Source organism: Leuresthes tenuis, unplaced genomic scaffold, assembly GCF_036924035.1.
Source record: "Leuresthes tenuis unplaced genomic scaffold, fLeuTen1.0.hap1 SCAF_22, whole genome shotgun sequence".
Taxonomy (NCBI): domain Eukaryota; kingdom Metazoa; phylum Chordata; class Actinopteri; order Atheriniformes; family Atherinopsidae; genus Leuresthes; species Leuresthes tenuis.
This window is the reverse complement of record NW_027325376.1, coordinates 28,308,693-28,334,997: the sequence shown is the minus strand read 5'-3', so window position 1 is coordinate 28,334,997 and position 26,305 is coordinate 28,308,693. Positions and strand designations below refer to the sequence as shown.

Sequence of the window (26,305 nt, the reverse complement as noted above, 5' to 3'; positions counted from 1 at the left end):
GCTTTGTAGGCACTGCTGAAGAATAGCAGAGAGGGAGAGGGAGAAAGCTGCAAGTTGAATTTATTCAAATTCTCGAGATAAGTCCACCTTCTTCTCACAGTTGCCAAGTTCTATTACAACACATACATCATATTGTTAGTGGCTGACGCACAGCCTAACAACTTCCAGCAGACATTATTTTGTCAGAGGATTTACAGCACAGACACACTACTTCTTTAAAATTCATGAGTATCATTTGTATGCACCAGATTGTTTCCACACCAAAAATATGTCCGTAATAATCTAAATGTGATGGCTTTGTATCCAGCCCCAACTGTATACAGTACTCAAAATTCATTCTGATGACCTGTATCTTCTGACAAATGTTACACAGTGAGAGGAAAAGAAAAAACTGTGGAGTTAGGAGAGTGTAACCCCCCTTTTCCACCACATACAATTATGTCAAGTTTTAGCTCTGCCATGGATGCCAGAGTTTATCATGGTCACTCTAGTCAGTGCTTTTGTTTCCACCAGACTCACAGCAGCATGTTTTAGAAGGATTCCAGAAGCCTCTCAGGGCTCCTCACTGTTAAAAATAGACGAGTGGTCTTTTTTTCCACAGAAACTTCATCAGTCAACACAGACTGCATGAGCTGAACAAGAGGTCAGACACCATAGAGAATCTAGTCCAATTTCAAAATCGAATGCCCTATGCAGACCTGCTGATCAAATATAGCTGAGTCTGGAAGAAACTGGGCATTACAATTTGTTACAAGAGCTGCCATTGTTTGAGGACAATTTCTTGTTTACTTTTTTTCATTATTTTTTGTAATATTCAGCTGCTCTGAAATAATATTGTTTGCCATTGTCACTATCTTTATGGAAGTGGTATGTCATCTACTCATAACAATATTTACAGCCATTTTATTCATTTATAGAATAACCCCAGGTAACCCTAGAAGGAGGATACCAGAAATCAAATGGTAGGAGCCCAGTCTGTTCTCATTGGGGATGCCAGCAAGAAAACCAACCATTTCACATCTGCCATGTAGAAAATGAAACATAATAATATACCACCCAGAGTGCATAAAAAGTTGTCAACATTTTATAAGAATTTCCAGTAAATATCAGTAAATTTCCCATCCCTCAACAGAAAAAAACAGAAAACTTTGAATCTTAAGGTGAGTCCAATGTCAGAGGTGTCAGGTGTTCACTACACAGAGTAGTCCTGCTGTGTGGCAGTAATTCTATATAGTGATGCTGTTTTCTATGCGGCTGGGCAGGAGAAAAAGGTACTGCAGGTCCAGCCCTACATTCTGATTCAGGATGTAGTCCTCAATCTCCTTTAACTTTACTCTGAACTTGTCAATCATCTCCAGGATGTGCCTCTCAGTGAAGTGCTCCTCTTTGTATTGACCCAAAGGAATCTAAGTGAAGAAAACAAGAAATCAGCTGTGAAAATAAACAATTTACTTCAGTACATCACATTTTATTTGGTGAAATGTTTTTTCTTTCATACTATTATTGTAGCAGATTATGTGACCTCTATACCAGATCGGTGAAGGCTTGGGTCAACAACCGGTGCTGTTGGACTACAGAGTGCTGGTGGAAATTGGACTACTGTTGGTTGAACAAGGAAAGGAGGAAGGCATGTATTTAGTCAGAGGGAGAAGAGTGCAATACTGAGAGTAGGGACTTTGAATTTTGGGACTATGACAAGAAAAGCTAGAGAGTTGGTTGACATGATGCAAAGAAGGAAGGTGGATGTACTATGTGTTCAGGAGACCAGGTGGGGGGTAGCAATACAAGAAGCTTAGGAGCAGGGTTCAAGCTGTTTTACCATTGTGCGGGTGGAAAGAGAAATGGAGTAAGAGCCGTCATGAAGGAGAAGTTTGTCAAAAATGTGCTGGAGGTGAAGAGTGTAAGATAGAGTGATAAGTATGACGCTAAGAATCCAAGTCGTGATGTTCAGTGTTATGAACAGCTATGCCCCACAGGTAAGATGTGAGGGAGAAGATGAGAAATTCTGGATTGAGTTACAAGGTCACACCAAAAGCATCTGGAGCAACCGCAGCGGCCAGCTGCCATTAATTTTCAATGTACGCTGGCGACGATTAGCGGCTGGCGTTTTAAGTGTTGCGAGCGCGTTGAAAGTTGAGAGAGGCTCAACTTTATGCAAATGAGCAGCGGCGTGAAGGTGGCGACAGCCAATTGTGGACCGATCTGGATTCCGAAGGTGGAAAAGAGCGAAGAAAGGCAGAAGGAGAGGAGAAATGAATTATTGCAGTCTGTATGATTCAAGTCTGTTTGTCTACACGGTCAATCAAAAATGATACAGTCAAAAATAGCGCTGGAACAAACAACATTGACGCTGAGCTCCTGAATCAGTGAAATTCTCCGTGGAGAGGCAGGTTTCTCAGCACGTTATGGACCCAGATGGACCGATGGCAACGGGGCCGGCATTTCCATCGCAAATATGCAGATGCAACACAAAGAAGGCTGCCCAGAGTGCGATCCACACACACACACACGCACACAGATGAGATGTAGTGTAACATTTTGTTGTTCAGCCATTAATAAAATAAATGTTCATCATTTTTGCTTGTTGCTGGGTTTTCTAATGACAAATGTTGATAGATATACTTATATCATTATCTATGATCAAAAATTTAGCTTTTTCTTTTTGTGAACACAAGTTCCAAAGTATGGGGAATGTCGGCGCAGGTTGGTGACGTAGAGATAGGATTAGGGTTCTCTTGGCTCTCGACTGGCCACTTCCGTCGCTCGCTTTGCGTTCGGTGTGACTCCAGGGTCAGGCGGATCCCAGCCATTCACTCTGAATGGGGCGAAAATTGTATCGAGCTCGTACTTAGCGATTGAATCGTGTCATCATTAATGCTTTTGCCCATGTCCCAGTGAGTGCCTGTTCTTCAGTCTGAGATGGGTGATGCAGACCGATGTGCAGTTTATAAGTGTAAAAACGACCGATGATGTTGTCCTTGACCGTCAGACCATTTCCCGCTGACACAGGGACGTAACACATACACTATGTGTGCCGGCAGCGATAAACCAATCAGAGAATATTAGGTAATAGTACGCCTTATAATCAGGTGCGCCTTATGTATGGCTTAAGTACAGAAATGGACCCCATAATTGAGGATGCGCTTTATAATCAGGTGAGCCTTATAGTGCGGAAAATACGGTAGTTCTCGCTAGAAATACCATCGAAATGCATACAAATGCAGAAGCTTTCTTAAAATGTTATTGTCACATCGGTTGGTTTTGTTATGTTTTTAGTTATTGTTTTTTCTGTCAAGCAAGAGGGTTCCAGGTTCGATCCCTGCCTGGGGCCTTTCTGTGTGGAGTTTGCATGTTCTCCCCGTGTATGCGTGGGTTCTCTCCGGGTTCTCCAGCTTCCTCCCACCGTCCAAAAACATGCATGTTAATTGGTGACTCTAAATTGTCCGTAGGAGTGAGTGTGAGAGTGTATGGTTGTTTGTCTCGTTTGTCTATATGTGGCCCTGTGATGGACTGGCGACCTGTCCAGGGTGTACCCCGCCTTTCGCCCGATGACTGCTGGGATAGGCTCCAGCCCACCCGCTACCCGATTAACGGCTTGACGGTATAGAAAATGGATGGATGGTTTTTCTGTCATGACTTTAGGTTTTTCATGTTTTAGGTTTCTGCTAAGTCATCAGTTTTATCATATTTTCCCTCAGTCACTCCTGATCATCAGTTCACTCACTTCACCTGTGCTTTCCCCCTCAGCTGCACTCCATCACTAATCACCTCCCTTTAGTATTTAGTTTACATGCACTCTGCGAAATCCTCATCGTCATTCATGTCTCAGGCTTGTCATTGGTTTTTCCGCTCATATAATGTCATGTCAGTCATAGTCACAGTCAGGTTTTGTTTATGTTTTTTCATATTCTGGCTCAGCCGTGATTTTTTGTTCTTTGTTTAAATAAATCAAGTTTTTACTTTAAATATCTGCATCCGAGTCCTCTAATCTACACCACGCCACGTACACTACCAAAATGGACAGTTACGTTTTTCACAGAAAATAGGCAGAAAAAGTTGTCCATTTTCTGTTTTTCGCTGAGGGAAACTTGATTGTCACGTGACCTGGTTGCATGGCAATGTAAATGAATAGACCAAATAAAACATAGTATTGTCACAATTTTGGGGGCCACATTGTGACAATACTACATTTTCCCTTGTGGATCAACGTAGCTATTACACAATTTGCTGTGAGACTGGGTTCAACCCATGATGGACAAGCTGAGGGATCAGATTTGACAGGAGTCTCCATGGACTACGATGTTTGCAGATGACATTGTGATCAGTAATGAGAGCAGGGAGCAGGTGGAGGGAAATCTAGAGAGGTGGAGGTATGCCCTTGAAATCAGTGGAATGAAAGTTAGCTGCAGTAAAACAGAGTTCATGTGTTTGAATGAGAGAGACCCAAATGGAACGGTGAGTTTACAGGAAGTAGAGATAATGCAGGTGGAGGAATTAAGTACTTAGGGTCAGTGGTCGAGAGCAATGTAGTGTGGAAAAGAAGTGAGGAAGTATGTTTAAACGGGTGGAGAAAACTGTCAGGGGTGATGTGTGATGAAAGAGTAACAGCAAAAATTAGATGTACAAACAGTGGTAAGACCAGAAATCCTGTATGGCCTGGAGACAGTGGCATGTGGAAAAGACAGGCAGAAGAGCTGAAGATAGCAGAGATGAAAATACTGTGGTTCTCTTTGGGAGTGATGACAATGAATAGGATCAGAAATGAGTACATCAGAGGGGCAGCATGTTAGATGTTTTGGAGATAAAGTCAGAGAGGCCAGACTGAGATGGTTTGGACAAGTACAGAGATGGGATTGTGAATATATAGAAGAATATATGTAGAAGGTTGAAACCACCAGGCAGGAGACCTAGAGGAATACCAAAGAGAACATTAATAGATGTGTTGAAAGAGGACATGACGTTAGTTGGTGTGAGAGCAGAGAATGCAGAGGACAGGGTTAGATGGAGGTAGATGATTTGCTGATGCGACCCCTGAACGGAATAGCCAAAAAGAAAAGAAGGAGAATATTACCGGAGCACTGGCTGGTTGCCTGTCTGTCTTAAATGGGTTTAAGGGATGGTTCCTCTACCAGCCGACTCAACCACTGATTAAGTGTATAAATGATAAATTATCTGTATAAATTAGATGCATTTTGTCACAGACATATGATATAGTTAAAATGTTAAATGTTAGTTATACTCATATCGAAGGCTGTTGTCTGAAACTGACTGCGGTAATGCAGCAGAGTTTTCTGTTGATCGTCATGAACAGAAACATCGAGGAACACGTTAATGCCATATTTTGACCTGTTGGTTTGTCTTAGTTTGCTTGCTAATGATGTTCCTTTTATGTGTGAGAATGTGTCATCCTCTTCAAGTCTTATTTTTCAGGCCTCTTTCTGATTGGCTTGTTCTGTGGTCTTGGCCTTATGAGTGTCAGCAGCTGCTTGGCCTCTTCTGTAACACCCTGTAGTTTAAATTGACCAGGATTTCACTCGACTAACAAGCAGTCTTTCTGACTCTGAGGACCATGACAGGACTCACCTCAGTAAACTCATAATGCAAACCAACATCCCTAGATGATATGATAATATGATAATTCAGTAACATACCTACTGTGACTTAAATCTATAATTGGAATTAATCTTCTTCTTTTTTAAACTATACTCTTGATGAATAAGAATAGAATTTCATAGTTTCATATCTGCCTTGTGTGTTCCCTATGAGGTTGATTTTCAACAAATGATAACGGATGGAGGGGAAATCAGATAATATGTTTACATAATTTGGGTGAAACATTCCATTAAACTAACAGTCACATCCACGTGTTAAAATCAGACTTCGAAGTCCTCACGTAATGTCTTCATTGCAAAGGAACCTGTTACCATATAAACCAAACACAATGACTTACTGCGTCAGGTTGTGCTCGTCCCAGATGCCATGTTATAGCCATCTGCACACAAGACTGGCTGACATCAGGAAGGGTGGCCATGATCATATCCATGGTAACAGTTTCTTTGTCTGCTGGTGGAGGGAGTCTCATGGTGCAGGGGGTGTTGGGTACCCAGGCACACCAGTCAAACTAGATACAAGCAAACATTGATTGTGGTGGTAATGCAGGAGACACAGTGCTGAATGTTCCTGTCTGAACTGGACTCCTGGGCAGTGTCTGAGTGTGTAGATGTTCAGCACCTGTCCATTGTTAGTTGCAGCATGCTGAGCTGTGCTGGTGAAGATAGTCACTGCTAGTACAGTAGCGAGTTCCTCTCTGCTGCTGAGCTTACTTGGCAGACCTGAAACATATTCAGCATGACACGCAAGACAGGAGTGTATATAAAATATCATTTACTCTTTAATACAAATAAATTCTACAATTAAAAGTAAAGATATAATAATCCTAAAAGTAATTTTCCCATTCACGGTGGAGCTCAAAGGATATTACACTATTGTGTTCCGTATTTTGGTGACAGAAGCATCTGTCCAGTGACATCAGCTGAAGAATAGCCTATTGGCTGGCTCAAGTGGATTTACTATACTGGCATGTTTATTACTGTGCACTGATCTTGTTATATAACATAATAAGATTTGAAAAAAAATAAAGAACTAAAGTAAGAAAGTAAAAGACTAATGGCAGAATTTTTACAGATCTGTGGTTGATCATCAAGTCATTTTTGTTAAAGTTGCTCAGGTCTTTACTTCTGGTCATTTCTAACTTAAAGTCCAGGATGTTAATAACTAACCAAAGTTAGGAAGGTCTGTGAAACCCTCTTGTGATATGTCTCTGATCCAGGCTTGGAGCTCTGGGTCCCTCTGAACATCCTGGTCTGTCTGGAAATAAAGGCTCACCATACCTTAGACAAAACTGAAAGAAGTGGTTCAGCTTATCATTTACACAGAACATGTTAGCTAAAATCAGTTGCACAACAGTACCAAGCCACAGAAACTCATTCACTCACAGACAGAACTCCATTACCTATCTATCTATCTGAAAAATCATTATTTTTAAGACTCAATCAAAGCCTGCAGTAGTGTGCTTGAAGGTGTATGATCACCTTGATCCTCTACCTGTGAATGGCCTCCCACAGCATGAGACTGTGTTCCCTGTAGAAATAGTTTGATAGCTGGGACACTCCTCTGTCATTGAAGTCACAGTGGGGCTGAAGGGAGCGATAGTTCAACAAGTTGTATTCCCTCTGGGCCAGAACCAAGAGGCCATCACCACCTGTTGACACAACCTATATCCAAGCATGATGATCACCATGATGAGGAGGACTATCGGTGTCATTATCCTTGTAAAACACTGTGTGGGAGAGCAGGGGGGCTGCTGAAATTATTTAAAGAAAACTGTGAGCATAGAAACTACGTATATGAAATATAAATATGTATATGAAACTACTTCCTGCTTCTGAAGAGTGCAGATGTGTCTCTGCTTCCTCCTGCTGCTTACTGCTTTATTTGCTTTTAAATCATTCTACTTCTTTCCACTAGTCTTGGATATCATTTTATTCCTTTTCTTTTAAGTGTATATTTGTAACTGGTATTAGCCCTCCTGTTTGCAAAGAGAATCGGACAGAACAATGTCTCCTAACCCTGCATTATCAGTGAGCTGCACAGAGTGTGAGCGACTCTCTGTGAGGATAACACAGCTCGAGAAGAGGATTGAAACGCTGCAATACATTCGTGCGAACGAGGAATTTATTAACTCTATTATAGCTCCTGTACAGGCTGTGGAGCCTTCATGTGCCAAAGGACTAACTCAGATTTTTCTACACAGAATCACAGCTGATGTGGAGCCTCCCACTGCAGACCTGGCTGACACACTTCCCTGGATGTGTCCAAATGACACTGGAATATGTGGTGAAGCTCCCAAACCGGCCGGTCCGACTGATATCTGTTACTGGAACAGTGTTGGTGCCAAACCAAAGTCATCAACCCCAGCCAAGACCTGGTCTCATGTTGTCCGTCGCAGAGGTAAACCCAGCATGAAACCTAAACCTCCCGCACTCACTCCACCACCTGAAGTACCATTGCACAATAAACACGATCCGTTGACTCCAAATACAATGTGTGATGATGAATGTAAAGCAAAAATGAATAAAAACAAGAGAAATGGCCCCAAAAGTCAGCTGAGGGCTAACCAGAATATCAGGAAAAGCCCAAATGCCACAACCAAGGTGAGGACTACAGAAGCAATCGACACCACACAAAATGGAATAGATACGACTCTGATTGGTGACTCTGTAACACAGCATGTCAGAATGGCAAAGACAGAAAATATAACTTTTTCTGATACATCAGTCAGGGAACTGATAGATGTCTTGCCGACCATTCTGTCTACACATCCAGATGGCATGAAGATCATTATCCACACGGGGTCTTTTGATATTCTGAGAAGGAATACAGGCTCTGAGATCCTGAAGAAAGACTTTTCTCTGCTGTTGGAGAGACGGTCTCACTATGGAGCACACCGTGTCTCCATTTCAGGCCCCATTCCTACTGTGGGTAAAGGAATTTAACTTTTCTGCAGACTTCTTGGTCTGAACACATGGTTATCAAATGCATACATGCATCACCCATGGGATTAAGTTCATTGATAACTTCAATATCTTTTGGAACTGTCAGGAGCGTTTCAGTCCTGATGGCATGCATCCAAATCGAACTGTATGCAGATTACTAGGTTCACACTTACGTCATGCTGTTGGGACGGCAAACCCAAACATGACTGTACAGATAAGGGTGACGCACCAGCGAGGCAAACAACCTCCAGCCCTCCCCCCTCACCAGACCCTTTCCTCCACGTCACCCAAGGTCTCCAAAGGAGGTCTCTATCCCAGCCAGGACTCCAGCGACCACCATCTACCAGGAAATGTGGGGCACCCCCTCCTCTTACATCATCTGGCAGAGCAGGGCACAGGGGAATGTGCAGGATGTTCAAGGAGCAGCAGCAGAGTTCAAAACAAAGATTACATGCCATGATGCGTTCAGGGTCCCTGCTGTAGTAGTCCTACGAATGACAGCTGTTCTGAGAACAAGCTGGGACCCAGTAGGATTCCTATATTAGTTTGTAAAAGAAGGAATCTAAAACAGTCAACTTGCTGGATGAATCTATCTAATCTGTTAATGGTACCACGTACAACTCAGAATACAACAGAGACTAGTGTAAACTCCACAAAGCTAGCTCTACTTAATAGTAGATCTCTGACCAATAAGTCACTGTGAGTTAATGACTTCATAATTTCACACAATTTAGATTTTCTTTTCCTGACAGAAACGTGGTTAACAGAGAGCACAAGTGCTACTGTTCTTAATGAAAGACCACCCCCAAATTTTTGTTTTATGGATAAATGCCGAAATGGGAGGAAAGGTGGGGAAGAGGCTGCCTTATTTAAGGATATATTCCAGTGTAAAGAGATGTCATTTGGTGATTTCACTTCTTTTGAATATCTTAGTTTTATTTTAAAGGGTGTTCCTAAAATTCTGTTCTTAATCATTTACAGATCTCCAGGATACTGTGCAAGTCTTATTGATGAATTTTCTGAATTATTGTCTGTTATCTCGACTGATTTTAACCATTTTATCTTGACCGGGGATTTGAACACTCACATCGATAATATGACGGATGGTAATGCCAAAGAATTTTCTTCTGTGCTGGACATGTTTGGTTTGTGGCAACATGTCACAGAACCGACCCACCTTCGAGGTCACACTCTGGACCTGGTCATTTCTAAAGGTGTTGATATTTTTTCTGTTGTGGTTATTGATTTGGCCTTGTCTGACCATTTCTGTATTTTATTTGATTTATTGATCACTCAGAATGTTCAAACAACAGCTTCTCAGTTGAGAAGAGGTACATTAATGAGAGAACAAGTGCTCAGTTTAGGGAGGCCATAGCTATGTCACCAACAATGAGCGCACAGTCGACTGACGGACTGCTGGATCATTTCAACTTGAACAGAAAACATCATGGAGAAACACCACAACGATCAAAAACCTGAAAACAGAATGCAGGAAAGCTGAACGTAAGTGGAGGAAAACAAAGCTTCAGAATCACTATGAGCTGTACAAACAAAGCCTGCGTAGTTCTAACAATGAGCTGTGCAAGGCCAGAGAGCTGCATTTATCTGAACTGATTAATAAGAATGCCAACAATTCTCCAACTCTGTTTGCTATGATTGAAACACTCACAAATCCTCCTAAACAGTCAAACCCAGACCTCCTCTCTACTGAGAAATGCAACGAATTTACCAACTTTTTTTAGCCAAAAAAATCAAAACAATTAGACAAAACATTCACACCACACAGACCAACAAGAAAACTAATCTGTGTCTAAAACCTAGAAATAACTCTGACGTTATGTCACAATTTGATATTGTTGATTTAAAAATCCTGGAGGAAACAGTTCGGCATCTGAAATCAACAACTTGCACTCTGAACATAATACTGTCTGACTTTTTAAAAAGTGTTTTTACCTCAGTAGAAAGTGATCTCCTACAAATAGTTAACAGCTCACTGGCATCAGGCATTTTCCCAAGTCAATAAAGACAGCTGCCATTAAGCCACTCCTAAAAAAGAGAACTCTAGACACCTCTGTGATGAACAACTACAGACCTGTCTCTAATCTTTTATATCCAAGATTATTGAGAAAGTTGTATTTAACCAGCTCAATGACTTTCTGAATGAAAGTGGAAGTCTTGATAACTTGCAGTCAGGCTTCAGTCGTCATTACAGCACTGAAACAGCTCTGGTCAAAGTGTTAAACGACATCAGGTTTAATACTGATTCTGGCTATGTTCCAGTCCTGGTTCTGTTGGATCTCAGCGTTGCGTTTGATACTGTAGATCACAGAATCCTGTTGCACAGACTGGAAAATTGAGTTGGACTTTCTGGAGCGTTCCTTAACTGGTTCAGGTCCTACTTAAAAGGCCGGAGTTATTTTGTTACAATGGGCAGCTATGAATCTGAGTGAGTGGCCATGACTTGTGGAGTTCCCCAGGGGTAAATTCTTGGACCTCTTCTATTTAACTTGTATATGCTACCTTTGGGTCAGATACTGCAGAACTTTAACATCAATTATCACTGTTATGCAGACGATACACAACTTTATGTGTCTCTGTCACCAGACGACTGCAGCCCAGCAGACGTACTGTGTCAGTGTCTGGAGGAAATAAACACCTGGATGAGAGAGAATTTTCTACAATTAGATAAAGACAAAGCTGAGATTGTTGTGTTTGGTAGCAAAGAGAAGAGGGTCAGCATTGGTAAATATCTTGAGACTCGGGCCCTTACAGTCACTGACCAAGTTCGTAATCTTGGAGTGTTGATAGACTGAGATCAGACTTTCTGCAGCCACATCAAAGCTGTCACCAAGGCAGCTTTTTACCAACTCAGAAACATGAACAGAATTAAAGATTTTTTCTCCCAAAAAGACCAGGAGAAACTCATCCATGCATTTATCTCCAGTAGACTCCATTACTGTAATGGTATTTTAACTGGACTTCCCAAAAAGAGCTTTAAACATCTGCAGCTCATCCAGAACGCTGCTGCTTGAGTTTTAACCAGGACTCAGAGATCTGAACACATCACGCCAGTTTTAAAATCTTTACACTGGCTTCCAGTCAGTCACAGAATAGATTTTAAAAGAATACTGATGGTTTACAAATCCCAGAACGGTTTAGGCCCAAAATACATCTGTGATATGTTCAGAGAATATAAACCCTACAGAGCTCTTAGATCCAAGGACTCAGGTCAGCTGGTCCAGTCCAGAGTTCAGACTAAACATGGAGAAGCAGCATTTAGCTGTTATGCTGCAAACAAGTGGAACAAACTGCCAGAGGAGATTAAACTGTCACCAAATGTAGACATTTTTTAAATCCAGGTTAAATCTAGGTTATTTCTTTTTTCATGTGTCTATACATGAAATATTTATATTTAGACTCTTGCTTGTTTTCAATAATTGTAATTTCATTTTCATTATTAGGGCCCGAGCAGTGAACTGCGAAGGCCCTATTGTTCCTGAAGGCGTTATTATTATTATTGTTCGCGAAACTTGCTCCAAACCATGCCAATTTTGCCAGGGATGTCAGTCGTGTGGGGAAATGGCGCAATTTGGCGTTCGCGAACATTGGTAGCGCAAAATGGCCCTGTAGCGCCACCTACAACATTGCAATAACGCCAAACGAATGGGGCCATTTTGCCGTACCCTCAAGAAACGGTACACACCTTCGTCATGCCCAGATGCATAAAAAAGCCTATGGACACCATGGTGCCAGGTCCACAGGAAGTCGGCCATTTTGAGTGGAACATGTGTTTTGGCGCCATTTTTGCCCGTTTCCACACCTCGCATTTGATCAAACTCCTCCTACACATTTCATGCTAGGCTTCAAACTTGGCCTGTTTAATTTCTCAAATGATATTATGTACATGTGACATCATTGTGGTTATTAACTTGTGTTTCCCTGTTCCAACAGGTATCCTTTGAATGGCGTTCTGGTGTTTTTCCCCCTCTTTTCTGTCTTCTCAAACCCGTAACCAGCTGGTCGAGGCAGATGACCACCCTTCCTGAGTCTGGTTCTGCCAGAGGTTTCTTTCTGTTAAAAGGGAGTCGTTCCTTTCCACAGTCGCCTCAGGCACGGTCAGGACAGGAGATTGGACTGAAGACAAGTTTTGGTGCAATCTGTTGGTTTCCTTAGCTAGAATATTGTTTTTGAATTGGCTCTATACGAATTAATTGGATTATTTTGAAATTAATTCATTGCATTTCATTAGTTTATGATTACAATGAACTGAATTCCAATTGGCTTGAATTGGACTATATTATTCAAGTGGAGTCTGTCCAAGGCTTCTGAGGGACTGTGCTGGACAACTAGCAGTCCCTCCTCAGAGGCTCTTCAATATGAGCCTTCAGATGGAAAAAGTCCTGGTGCTGTGGAAAACTTCTTGTCTCATACCGGTGCCCAAATTAGGGCAGCCGGTGGAGCTGAATGACTACAGACCAGTGGCTTTGACATCTCATATCATGAAGACCTAGGAGAGACTCCTTGTTCGTCGCATGAGATTGCAGGTTGCTGAGGATTTTGACCCCCTCCAGTTTGCCTACCAGAAACACACAGGAGTGGAAGACGCGATTCTGTAAATGCTGTATCAGGCATCTGCTTATCTGGATGTGCCTGGTTCATATGTGAGAATCATGTTCTTTGACTTCTCCAGTGCCTTCAACACGATACAGCCTCCCATACTGAAAGACACGCTTGTAGGTATGGCTGTGGCCTCCTCCCTGACATCATGGATTATAGACTATTACTTTATTAATATAGATTATTATATATATATATAAGTATTCTGATGATACAGCTGTTGTGGCATGTGTGCGCGGTGGACAGGAGAAGTCCTGTCCACCGCGCACAGAGTACAGGGACCTTGTGGAGTCCTTCAATGTCTGGACCAAAAATAACTTTTTGCTCCTGAACACTACCAAAACCAAAGAGCTGGTGGTGGACTTCAGGAGATCTAAAACTCCATATCAGTCAGTCTGACATTTATGGAGCGGAGATAGAGACTGTTCAGACCTGCAAATACCTGGGGGTGGTGCTGGATCTCTTCTTCCTGAGACGACTGAGGTCCTTCAGTGTCTGTAGTGATATGATATGCATGTTTTATCACACAATCACTGTTCCATGCTGTCTGCTGGGGGGAGTTGCATTACAGACAAAAACTATAGGCGCCTGGACAAACTGGTAAAAAAAAAGGCCAGTTCTGTTGTAGGCAAAAGACTAGGCCCTATAAGTGCTGTGGTGGAGCAACAGAGCAGGAGGAAATTATATTCTGTTGTGGATAATAATAGACATCCTCTCCACAGCATCCTGGCAGGTCAGAGGAGCAGCTGCAGTGAGAGGCTCATCTCAATGCGCTGCAGGACTGAGAGCTTCAGGAGGTCCTTTGTCCCCCCAGGCTTTTTAACAGTGACTGCTGCATGTTCTTCTAAAATGTATATGATTTATTTCGTCATTGATTATTATTATCATAATTATTATTATTATTGTTGTTGTTTAGTATGAAAGCCACTGGACTAATTTGAATTTCCCCCACTGGGGGATGAATAAAGTATTTTTCTTTTCTTTTCTATTCTATTCTATTCTATTCTATTCTATTCTATTCTATTCTATTCTATTCTATTCTATTCTATTCTATTCTATTCTATTCTTCTATTTAATTTTATATGTTTAAAACTCTTTGGAGTTATCTTTGACCTCAGTATAGAAAATATTTTTATTTGATCATGAATTGGCCACAGTAGATATTATAAGAGGTCACAAGCGAGGCTGATCAAGTGCACGTCAGCTTCTTTCGATTCCCTGAATGAACTACAAGGTCTATAAAAAGAAATATTTTAAATCTCATGTATCATCTATGTCAATATCTCCTAAAAAATAAAAGTCGAAATAGAAGAAACTAAACAATCTAAAACTGTGAAGAATTGTGTGTGTAAACCGGTTTGTTTGTGCTCATTTGTGTTGCTGTGTGTGAAATCCTGCTGTTTTGTGTGAATCTGAAAAAGGTCTTTTGTGTGAAAAATCAAGGTTCCAACACATCCCATCCCTGACTCTCTTCATTTTTACTACCTATTACATGATTTCATAGATTTCATAAATACAGCTGAATTTACACACACACACACCCACGCACACGGTTTTAACATAGAACTTTTACATATATAGTCTTAAATTGATTAAAAGAGAAGCAAATGTTGGGAAAGTAAAGCTGAAGTTAATTTATTATTATATTTTTTATATTCATTCTCTATCTCCAACTATGTATGCTTTATGAAATCTCTACTTAGTTTTTTTTTTTTTTTTTTTTTACAGGCGTTTTGCAATCCCTTCGTGATCCATGGAGCTTCTGACTATTTGCTTTTATTAGAGAACATTTTTAATGGACAGTTTTTGTCATATAATAATTTAAAGATATTCAGAAAATTTTCATATGCAATAAGGGTGTGGTTCAATTGTTGTCTTTTGCTTACTTGATTACAGATTTGGAGGACTAAATAAGATCCTGTGAAGTAGGTTTAGAGGTGTGTTAATATTTCATTGGTTAGAATTTATTTAGCACTGACGTGCATTGTTGTCTAATTTGGATTGGTGAAAGGTCATTGTTTTGGTCCGATTGGAAGCATCTGAGTATGGCAAAAGTTAGGGCAATGCCCTTAGTTTGAGTCACATCAAAACAGACTGAGCATTAACCTAGCTCTCAATCAAAATAAGTTAGCATTTATTAGCATCGGCAATAAAGCTAATATAAATCCATTTCTAGAATTAGCAATAAATTATCATCCATTAGCACTAGCAATAAAGCTAATATTAACCTAACTCCAAACTGGAAATCACAATAGCAACAAGCTAAATTAGCCTAGCATTGAATTAGTATTGGTTCTAGGAGACAAAGGGGAACACCATAAACAAAAGCAGGGCAGGAGGAACAGGCCGCGTGCCAGACTACATTCTAACTCACACGGACTGGCTCTTCCAAATCTTTCCCTCGCAAATGTCATGTCACTCACCAACAAGTTTGATGATATCCGATTAAGGATCATCTCACATAGGAAGAACAGCAGTGTGGTAATTGTTACTGAGACCTGGCTGGATTACAACATCCCAGGCTCTCTCTGTTCCAGGCAGACAGGACTGCAGCCTCGGATAAATGCAAAGGTGAGGGTTTGGCACTGTACATTCAGAACTCCTGGTGTACAGTTACAAACGTTATTGGAACATGCTGCCTCCTTGATTTAGAGTATTTGGCAGTGAAATGCAAACCCTTCAAAATGGTTAGAGAGTTTTGTTCAATCATGATCATGGCTACCCATGTCCTGCCACAAGCTAATACTAAATTAGCACTGGAGGAAATTAATGCCAATCCAGAGGTGGTCGTGATCGTGGCTGGCTGGGGACTTTAACCATGTGGAGCTGAAAGCAGTGTTTCTCAATTTCACAAATTACTTAACTTTCCAACCAGAGACAGTGGCATTCTGATTCAGGTTTACTGCAACATCCCAGGAGCATGCAAGGCTGTAGCAGCTCTACACCTGGGCTCATTAGATCACATCGCTGTTGAGCTGATCCCAGCCTCGAAACTTCTGATCTGAAGGACAAAACCAACTGCCAGAACCATACAGGCATGTACTAATGAGGCTTCTTCAGCATTGCAGGACTGTTTTGAGTCCATCAGGGTTTTTCCAAATCAAAAACCATGGCTGGACAGCACAGCACAGCCCCTGCTCAAAGCCTGGGATGCTGCCTATAGAGCAGGTGATAGGCTGGCTTACATCATGGCACGGAAAAAAATTAAAAAGGCAAAACACAGTTTCAAAGTGCACATTGAGGGTTAGAGTCCCATCAAGGACATCATCCCTGCTGGTCTGGAGAGCCTTCAGTTTGCATAAAGGGGGCACTGATCAACAAAGGATGCAGTCTCAATAGTGCTTCACACAGCCCTAACTCACCTACAGCACGCTAACACTTATGTTCAGATGCTATTTGTTGACTTCAGTTCAGCATTTGATCCTGTAATCCCAGGCAAGCTGGCGCCGAGGCTACATAACTTTGGACTGTCCACATTGTGTTACAGGATCAGGGACTGTCTCAGCAACAGGGCTCAGGTGGTGAGAATAGGAGACTGCACATCATCCACACTCATCCTGAATGCAGGTACGCTGCAGGGTTGTGTGCTCAGCCCAGCCCTCTTGACTCTGTTCACACGGCTGTTCTGCCACCCACTCCACAATCATGGTTGTGAACTTACCTCAAAACCCAACTTAGATGTTAGGTTTTGAGGTGTCCTTTGGTTCCACATCCTCTGCATACTTTCCCTTTCACTAGGATTGCTGGTATAGTAGCATTCTAGCAATGGTGTTTTTTTCCATTCTGGTCCATGAATGCTAGAGTAGCCTGCTTCCCATCAGCATGTTATGGTCCCTCAACATCTTACAAGGACCTTGTTTATTCAGGAGATGTCATGGCTCAATCTCTGTTTTTTCTGCTCATGTTAATTCCGAGGTTGCTGGAGGCATGCCCTTGCTGAGAATCGAACCGCTGATCCTAATCCTTACCGTCCCTGTTTTACATGCCATGCAGCTGTCACTGCTATTAATAAGTTTCAAACCCCCTTGCCTCCGCAACCCCTGCATTCTCTTTCCCTCCCTCTCATATGGTACATGAACTCCTCTTCTAAATTTCAGTTTTCCTCTGTTATCGTTGCAATAGATAAGTTCACACTATGAATTGTAAAAATCCTGAGCTCCACATAATGTCCCATTATTTGTGTATTCATCAAGTTTAAACACACCAGTCTTATTTTTCAAAGTCAAGAAACTTTAGTCCATATTTTCGGCAAAGGGTTTGGCCTAAATGTGTTCCAGAGATGTAAAATGACCCTTGAATAAAAATTTTCTGACATCTGCAAAACACTATACGTGACCAAACTACAGTGGAAACTACTGAGTTGATGATTAGTTTAGGGACAGTATTCTTCTCTCACAGGTCCAGCATCTGGTCTTCCCAGTTCACAGATATTTAGACTTTTTTCAAAGAAGAAGAGATGCTACACAGTAACATGTAGTAACATGGTTCTGGCCCAATTCTTTTGAGATGAGCTGCTTCCATCAAATTCAAGATTAGCAAAGATTTGCTTTTAGTAATCTTTTGTTGAATGCTGTTGTCTGTAATTACTTACCTGGTTTAAATTCCCCATTAAATACTTCTATGGATATTATAATCTTGGTTATAGTTACCGGTTTATGTATTAATAAAATTGTTAGTCAAGTACATTTTGATTTCTTTAGAGACTTTTCTTTAGTTGATTCTGATCTCCTGTTTACTGTAATTTATCATTTAATTTATTCATTAGAATTCCAAAAGATTGAGTTATCATTTATTAAACTAGTTTATCACTGGTCAGTGGACCCCAACAGACATGTGGTTGTTAACCCCAATATTAAAGATCATCTGAGTGCAGTCTGATTTTAACCATAACATTTTGTACGAACATGATGCTTTTGGTGTTTTCTATTATTCAAAGTCCCACTCCAGCAGTTAGAAGTCCCCTGAAGACACATCTGTTTTACTGAATATTGCATTTAAAAAATGTTTTTGCCCCACAAAAGATCTATTTTCATCTTGTTATCTTCTTGGTCTCTTCCAACTCAGCAAACTCACTCTGCTACACTTGTATTATAAAGAACAGACAACAAAAGGCTGCTAACTCCTGCTCACTCACAAAGAGACTCGTGGACTTTTCACATAAAAGGCGCTTGTACTCAATTTATTTTCAGCGAGACGCTTGCAGGGCAGCCCCAGTTTTGCTGACTGGCTGCTGAGGACAGTGTAAAAGACACCCAGGCAGAGACTGTTTCATGCAGCTTGCAAGTGATTACTCCCATGTCAGAGACCACTTGTGTTGGGCATTAAAGTGTAAAAAAGAGCACTCTTACCAGCGGCGTTGATATATTTGCTGAAGTTTGGAATGATCCTGTCACACCGTAATGAAGTGCGGGCCCCGGTGCGGTCACAGAGTCAGGAGGACAAGAACTCTTAGTTCAAACAAAAGTTTATTAGTTAACAGAAAATCTCACACAGAGGAAAAACCTGGCCTGGTGAGCAGGGAAGTCGGCCTGCAGAACCGGAACAAAAAACCAAGGTAATCCAAGAACTGAAAATAATCCACAAAACATCAAGGGTCAGGATCCAGGTCGTGAACCAAACAGGCATAACAAATACATTAACACACGAGCAAAGAAAGGCGGAGAAGACCAGGTATTTAAACTAACGGGGCAATCAAGGGAAGATGGAACACAGGTGAGTTACGAACCAGGTGTGACAGTACCCCTCCTCCGACGACCGCCTTTAGGCGGCCCACCAGGCTTGTTAGGGTGGGTTCTGTAGAAGTCGGTGATGAGGGCATGGTCCAGAATAAACCGACGTGGAACCCAAGAACGCTCCTCCGGCCCATAACCCTCCCAGTCAACCAAATACTGGAAACCCCTGCCACGACGTCTGACATTCAGAATCCGATCAACTGAGAAAGCAGGATGGCCATCCACGACCAGGGGGGGAGGAGGAGGTTCAGCTGGAGGACCAAGTGCACAAGAGGTGACTGGCTTTAAGAGGGACACATGAAACGTGGGGTGTACCTTAAGGGAGTCTGGGAGCTTAAGGCGCACAGCCGAGGGGTTAATGATTCTGACCACTGGAAAAGGACCAATGAAACGAGGGGCCAGCTTACGGGAATCTACCTGCAAAGGCAGGTCCCTGGTGGATAGCCACACCATCTGCCCAGGCTGATAATTAGGAGCGGGCGAACGCCGACGGTCCGCCAACAGTCGGTTCCGGGCAGCGGACCTAACTAACGCAGCCCGAGCCTCCAGCCACACTCTGCGAACTCATCGCAAGTGTTCCTGAACAGAAGGGACGGACACATCATCCTCCTCGGAAGGGAACAAAGGGGGTTGAAAACCATACATTACCATGAATGGCGACATACCAGTAGCAGATGTGGAGAGACTGTTATGAGCGTACTCCACCCACGGTAGCTGAACACTCCAGGAGGATGGGTTACGTGCACACACACATCTTAAAGCGGCCTCCAGGTCCTGGTTGGCCCGTTCTGTCTGGCCGTTCGACTGAGGATGGTACCCAGACGATAGACTAACCCTCGCCCCCAATGCGCCACAGAACGCTCGCCAAACCTGGGAAGCAAACTGGGCTCCCCGATCAGAAACGATGTCCATGGGGATACCATGGAGACGAAAAACATGATGAACCAAGAGCTCAGCAGTCTCCAGAGCAGAAGGGAGCTTCGACAGTGGTACAAAATGCACAGCCTTAGAAAAACGATCGACAATAGTAAGGATGACAGAGTTACCTGCAGAAGGAGGCAGACCAGAGACAAAATCCACCGCGATGTGAGACCACGGCCTTGAGGGAATGGGGAGAGGGTTCAGCAAGCCAGCGGGCCGTTGGTGCGAGGCCTTCCCTCGGGCACAGACAGAGCACGCTGCCACAAACTGATTGGTGTCACGGACCAGCGTGGGCCACCAGAACCGCTGTCGAATGAGCTCAAGTGTGCTTGCAGCCCCAGGATGGCAGGCCAATCTGGAGGAGTGCCCCCACTGCAGCACCTGAGACCTAACGTTCTCGGGAACGAACAAAGAGTTAGGTGGTCCGATCTCTGGACGGGGACAACGGGAAAGGGCCCTCTTAACCTGCTGCTCAACCTCCCAATGGACCGCTCCCACAAAACAGCTTGGAGGGAGCACAGGCTCAGAAGGATCAGTCAATGGTTGTCTCTCTGTCTGACGGGAAAGGGCATCAGGCTTTAAATTAAGGGAACCAGGTCTATAAGAGAGTGTAAAATTAAATCTGCCTAAAAAAAGTGCCCATCTGGCCTGTCGAGAATTGAGACGTTTGGCTTGCTGAAGGTAGGCCAAGTTCTTATGGTCCGTCCAAACCACAAATGGAATTTCTGCTCCCTCCAGCCAGTGTCTCCACTCCTCTAATGCCAGAACGACTGCTAAAAGCTCCCGGTTACCCACGTCATAGTTGCGCTCAGCCGGACACAGCCGGCGAGAAAAATACGCACACGGATGCAACTTCTGTTGTGAGACCTGCGAAAGCACGGCTCCCACACCACTGTCAGAGGCATCCACCTCCACTACGAACTGCTTAGAGGCATCAGGGTGGATGAGAACAGGCGCAGAGGAAAACAGCTCTTTAAGTCTCGAGAATGCCTGGGCAGCTTCAGAGGTCCAGGTAAAAGGGCTGGAGGTGGAGGTAAGTTGGGTGAGTGGTGCAGCCACCTTACTAAAATTCCTAATAAAGCGCCGGTAAAAATTAGCAAAACCAAGGAAACGCTGAAGTTGCTTGCGGTTCTCAGGTGCTGGCCACTCAACCACCGCCCTTACCTTGGCTGGATCAGAGCGAATCTGACCTCTTTCAATGAAAAAGCCCAAAAAAGAGACTGACTGGACATGAAACTCGCATTTCTCAGCCTTGACAAATAATCTGTTCTCAAGCAATCTTTGGAGAACTAATCTGACGTGCTTGCTATGTTCCTCCAGTGTGCTAGAAAAAACTAAAATGTTGTCCAGATAAACAAAAAAAAAACGGTTGAGCATGTCACGGAGTACATCATTAACTAAGGATTGAAAAACTGCCGGTGCATTAGTTAACCCAAAAGGCATGACCAAGTACTCAAAATGGCCAAGAGGTGTGTTGAACGCCGTTTTCCACTCATCCCCCTCACGAATACGGACAAGATGGTATGCATTCCGAAGATCTAGTTTGGAGAAGACAGTGGCTTGATGAAGGGAGTGAAAAGCTGAATCCAACAGTGGCAGGGGATATTTATTTTTGACAGTGATAGCGTTCAGACCACGATAGTCAATGTAGGGGCGCAAGGTCTTGTCTTTCTTAGACACAAAAAAAAACCCAGCACCTACAGGGGAGGAAGAGGGGCGAATGATACCTGCTGCCAATGACTCCTGTATGTACCTCTCCATGGTCTCTCTCTCGGGACGGGAGAGGTTGTAAAGGCGGCTGGAGGGGAGAGGAGACCCAGGCAGTAAGTCTATGTGGCAGTCATAGGGACGGTGTGGTGGGAGAGAGAGAGCTTGATGTTTGCTAAATACCTCAGCCAAGTTATGATAAGAAGGAGGAACCCCAGAAAGATCAGGAGAGACGGAAGGAACTATGGCAGGAGGACTCAAGGCTGGAACAGCAGATCTAAGACAATTATTGTGGCATGCTACACTCCAGCTAATGATTGTGCTCTGTGTCCAGTCAATGTTGGGATTGTGCAGCCTAAGCCAGGGGAGACCTAAAACCACAGGAGTATGAGGAGCAGGCATAACAAAAAAACTGATAAGCTCATGGTGGTTACCAGAGATAAGTAAAGATAAAGGAACAGTCTGGTGAGAAATTACCGACAACAACCTACCATCTAGAGCATTTACCTTACGAGGTGCTGTAAGTGACACAACAGGAATATTATGTAGTTTAACAAAATCTGCGGAAATAAAATTCTCATCTGCCCCAGAATCCACAAACGGATTCATAGCCACCTCCTTAGAGTCACAAAACAAAACGGCAGACAACTGAGTACGTGTGGAAGGCAAACAACTTGAATCTTGGCTCACCTGGGTCCCCCCCTCCTCAGGTGAGCCTAGGCTTTTGGCAGATTGGGGCAGTTCTCTCGAACGTGGCCGGGTTGGCCGCAATAAAAACAAAGCCTCGCCTGAAGTCTCCGTTGACGCTCCGTCGGAGTCAATCTGGCCCGTCCAAGCTGCATGGGTTCAGGAGGGGGCAGGACAGCAGGAGTGTGAGCACCTGCTGGAGTGGACACCTCCACCTGTTGGCCAGAGGCAGAACCAAAAAACGGGGTACAGGCGGAAGCGATGCAGCTCCGGTCACGCTCCCGGCGTCTCTCTCGCACGCGGTTGTCCAAACGCCTCGCAAGGTCGATTAAATCGGCCAAGGATTCTGACTCATCCCGAGCCGCCAGCTCATCCCTCAAATTGTCATTCAGGGAGCGAAGAAATATTCCCATCAACGCAGCCTTATCCCAGCCGCTCTCCGTCGCCAGTGTGGAGAACTCAATCGCGTGGTCGGCTACTGACCTGGAGCCTTGGCGCAGTGAGAGCAGTCGGTTGCCCGCCTCTTTACCACGAACAGGATGGTCGAAGACCCCTCTCATCTCCGCCACGAACCGCCGGTAGGAGGAGCAGAGCTGGGGGTTGCCTTCCCACGTAGCCAGCGCCCACTGTGCAGCCCGTCCGGAGAGGACGCTGGTGATATACGCCACCTTGGCGCGGTCCTCCCGGTACATCCGAGGCTACAACTCAAACACCAGAGCGCACTGGAGGAGGAAACGTCCACAGGCTCCCACGTCCCCGCCATAACGCTCCGGCGTCGGGAGATGGGGCTCAGGAAGAGGGGGCGTTGATGGCAGAACCGCGACAGGTGGCGGATAAGCAGCACACAGTTCCAGTCTCTGAGAGAGGGAGGCGACGCTAGAAGTCAAGGACCCCAACGCCTCCATAATGTCCTTGAGGTCCCGGGCATGCTGTCCCAATAAAGAGCCCTGGGCGGTCAGCGCCTGGTGAATCGACTCTGGATCTGCGGGGTCCATTTGGCTCGTGTGTTATGTCACACCGTAATGAAGTGCGGGCCCCGGTGCGGTCACAGAGTCAGGAGGACAAGAACTCTTAGTTCAAACAAAAGTTTATTGGTTAACAGAAAATCTCACACAGAGGAAAAACCTGGCCTGGTGAGCAGGGAAGTCGGCCTGTAGAACCGGAACAAAAAACCAAGGTAATCCAAGAACTGAAAATAATCCACAAAACATCAAGGGTCAGGATCCAGGTCGTGAACCAAACAGGCATAACAAATACATTAACACACGAGCAAAGAAAGGCGGAGAAGACCAGGTATTTAAACTAACGGGGCAATCAAGGGAAGATGGAACACAGGTGAGTTACGAACCAGGTGTGACAGATCCAAGGCTATTTGGCACGAATGTGAAGTGAGTGCAGCTCTCTGATCTCAGTCTTCAGGGTGCTCAGCTCTGTCTTGTCCTGCTTTCTGTTCTGTCTCAGTCTGCTCAGCTCCGTGCTGAGGCTCCAGGGGCCTCATGTACAAAGGCTTGTGTGGATTTCCTACTGAAACATGGCGTACGCTCAAACCAAAATGCCCTCCAACGTACAAAAATATCCGGATGTATCAATGTGTGCGCACGCATGAATACAAGCACATTTCTTTTGTACATCCCAATCAAAGTGGAATTGAGCGCACATGTCGGAGTATCCGACTCCTCCCTGTCTACGTCCCTACTTAAATAAGCAAATCATATTTAAATGAGCCCTGCACCGATAAAGAAAAAAGAATAACTTAACGGAAGGCGAGATGGAGATGCTACTTTCTGAAGTGGAGGCCCGCAAAAATGTGCTCTTTGGCACGCTGTCCTACGATATAAGCAGCAAACGTAAGAGGAGTGTGGGGGGGGGGGGGGGGGGGGGGGCGAGGCCTATAATGCTGTGGGGTCTGAGAAGCGCACACAAGCACAGGTGAAGAAGAAGCAGTAAGGATAGACATTTTCTCGCACTGCTTGTGTATTTTGACTTTTGTAAATAATCTGTAACTAATGACACTGTGTCATATGTTACATCTTGTTTTTCATCTGAGGTTGTATTTACCCATTTGTAAGACCTGTTAATGACCAGGTGATTTTTCAATTATGTCCTAATACATAAAACCAGATCATCAAATCAAAATAGATTGTGCCTTCTTTTTCACATGAATTTATGTAAACCACTCATCAAATTGTTTCAAACATTTGAAAAATGTATTGCATAATGGTGACATACTCGTTTGAAGATGCCATTGGGAGAGATGAGCTGAGTCCGTCCCCTACAGTTGATCTCAAGTGTGTAGCGCAGATGAAGGGCCAGAAGCTGCAGTAGGAGCACACAGAAAACTAGTGTCAAACTGTAACCAATCCAAAATAGTATTACTTCTCAAATCAACCAGGTCAGACAGATTTCAAATAACAACACAAACCTAAGGGGCCTTACACATCAAAATTCTAAGAATCTTCTCAGAGAGCTCCTAACTTGGCTTCAAAACTTCTAGTTAGAAGTTTTTTAGCTTCAGAGTGATTCAGGTCTAGTCTCACTTCCTAACCCCAACTCCACGGCACACCCTTCTATCTTAGTACAGGCGTGGGCTAATCCCGTTGCTAGGTATGAAACCATAAAACTACAATATAATTATGAATAACTTTTATCTTTACAAGGATCTACCATTTCATTTTCAGGGGAAGGCCCACAATTCATGACCAGGGTGTTGCACTAAGAATCTTAAGTCTATTTTTTGACATACATTAGAATTATATGTTTTCATGTTCCTCATCTTAAAACAGCCTCGTTAATAATGGCTTTACAACCTTTGTTTTTTTTAATGAGTCCTGTATCTGTTTCAGTTTTAACAGTGTTGGAAAATATGGTTAAAACAGAGGAAGGACTTAATTTTACTCAAACTGCTTATATTAAATTAAATTTAGATTAAAAAAAATGCACCAGTACTATATGTTTTTTGTCTTACTCTCTCAATACAAACATTTTAAAAGACAAACACATACAGAGAAAGGGCAAGCTACAGTTGTAATTTATATGATTGATGTGCATTTACCTTGTATATGGGATGCACAGCTGGCAGTTGTCTCAGAGTAGCTACACAGAAGACCTCAACCACCAGGTGAGTCCTCAGCAGGTGAGACAGGAGCTGAAACATCTGGAACTCAGAGTGGCGCACCCACATCTTAGCCAACAGCCAGGCCAGAGGTGGGTCTTTGGGCAGGAATATTGGCGTGCTTAAGTCTGGAGTTTGCTTGAGCTGAGACAAGGAAGGTGAACTGAACAGGCAGATCTGTTTCTCAACAGAAAATATTGAATATTTCCTGCCTGGACAAGAAAGATGTTGAATATCAAGAGGACATGAACACACACGAATTTGAGTTAAGCATGAAAAATTAGGCTTGAATCACTAAATGTTACAGTTGTTAAAATGTTACATTAAAGTCTCTGTAGATTATTAGAACAAATATGGTGTTATTCTTGACCTTCAGTTCTTTGTCCAAGGTGGTTCTTGCAGCCATGGACTTCTGGACCATATCAGGTGTGACAGGAAAGTTTTCCGGCAGCTTCTTGCATCTCTGAATCATTCTTGGGTTGGAGCCATTCAGATACTGGTAGCCAAAGAACCAGTCCTCCTCCCAGTGCTCCATGCAATATTCTTCAGTCACACACACACAGGTTAAGTTACAACTGATGATTTATCTCATCATAAGAAATATGTAAATACTGGGCACCCCATGAGGTTTGTCTAAATGTAGGACTCATACAGTACTACAATTACAATAGGTCATAATTATGATTAGTTTAACCCTAACCCTGTTCATGAAATATTGTCCTTCTGGTACACAAGCTCATCCAGGAAAGTGTGTCTGCCTTTGACAATATATGTAGCGGCCAGACCATGTGAAGACTTATGGTGTTTTTCCACAACATGGTACAGAATGGGTTGGCAGGGCTCTACACATTTTTGTTATTATTGTTGTCAGGACTTCTATAGTTAGTAGTACTACCTATACAGAAGAAAATCAAAAAAAAGGAGGCACATAGATTTTTTTTTAAAAGTAAACAGAAATATGCATTGATTTATGT

General features: G+C 43.3%; 1 protein-coding gene across 1 annotated transcript in view; it reads right to left on the bottom strand.

Annotated features, from left to right (window-relative positions):
* Positions 1–1,218: 1,218 nt before the first annotated feature.
* Positions 1,219–26,305, bottom strand: part of alox12 (arachidonate 12-lipoxygenase) — a 49,313-nt gene continuing 24,226 nt past the window's right edge. The window contains 8 exon segments of the mRNA XM_072376723.1: positions 1,219–1,406; positions 5,951–6,121; positions 6,232–6,332; positions 6,780–6,901; positions 7,105–7,274; positions 24,449–24,535; positions 25,272–25,616; positions 25,681–25,874. Coding sequence (XP_072232824.1) covers positions 1,227–1,406; positions 5,951–6,121; positions 6,232–6,332; positions 6,780–6,901; positions 7,105–7,274; positions 24,449–24,535; positions 25,272–25,616; positions 25,681–25,874 — 1,370 coding nt within the window. The 3' untranslated portion in view covers positions 1,219–1,226.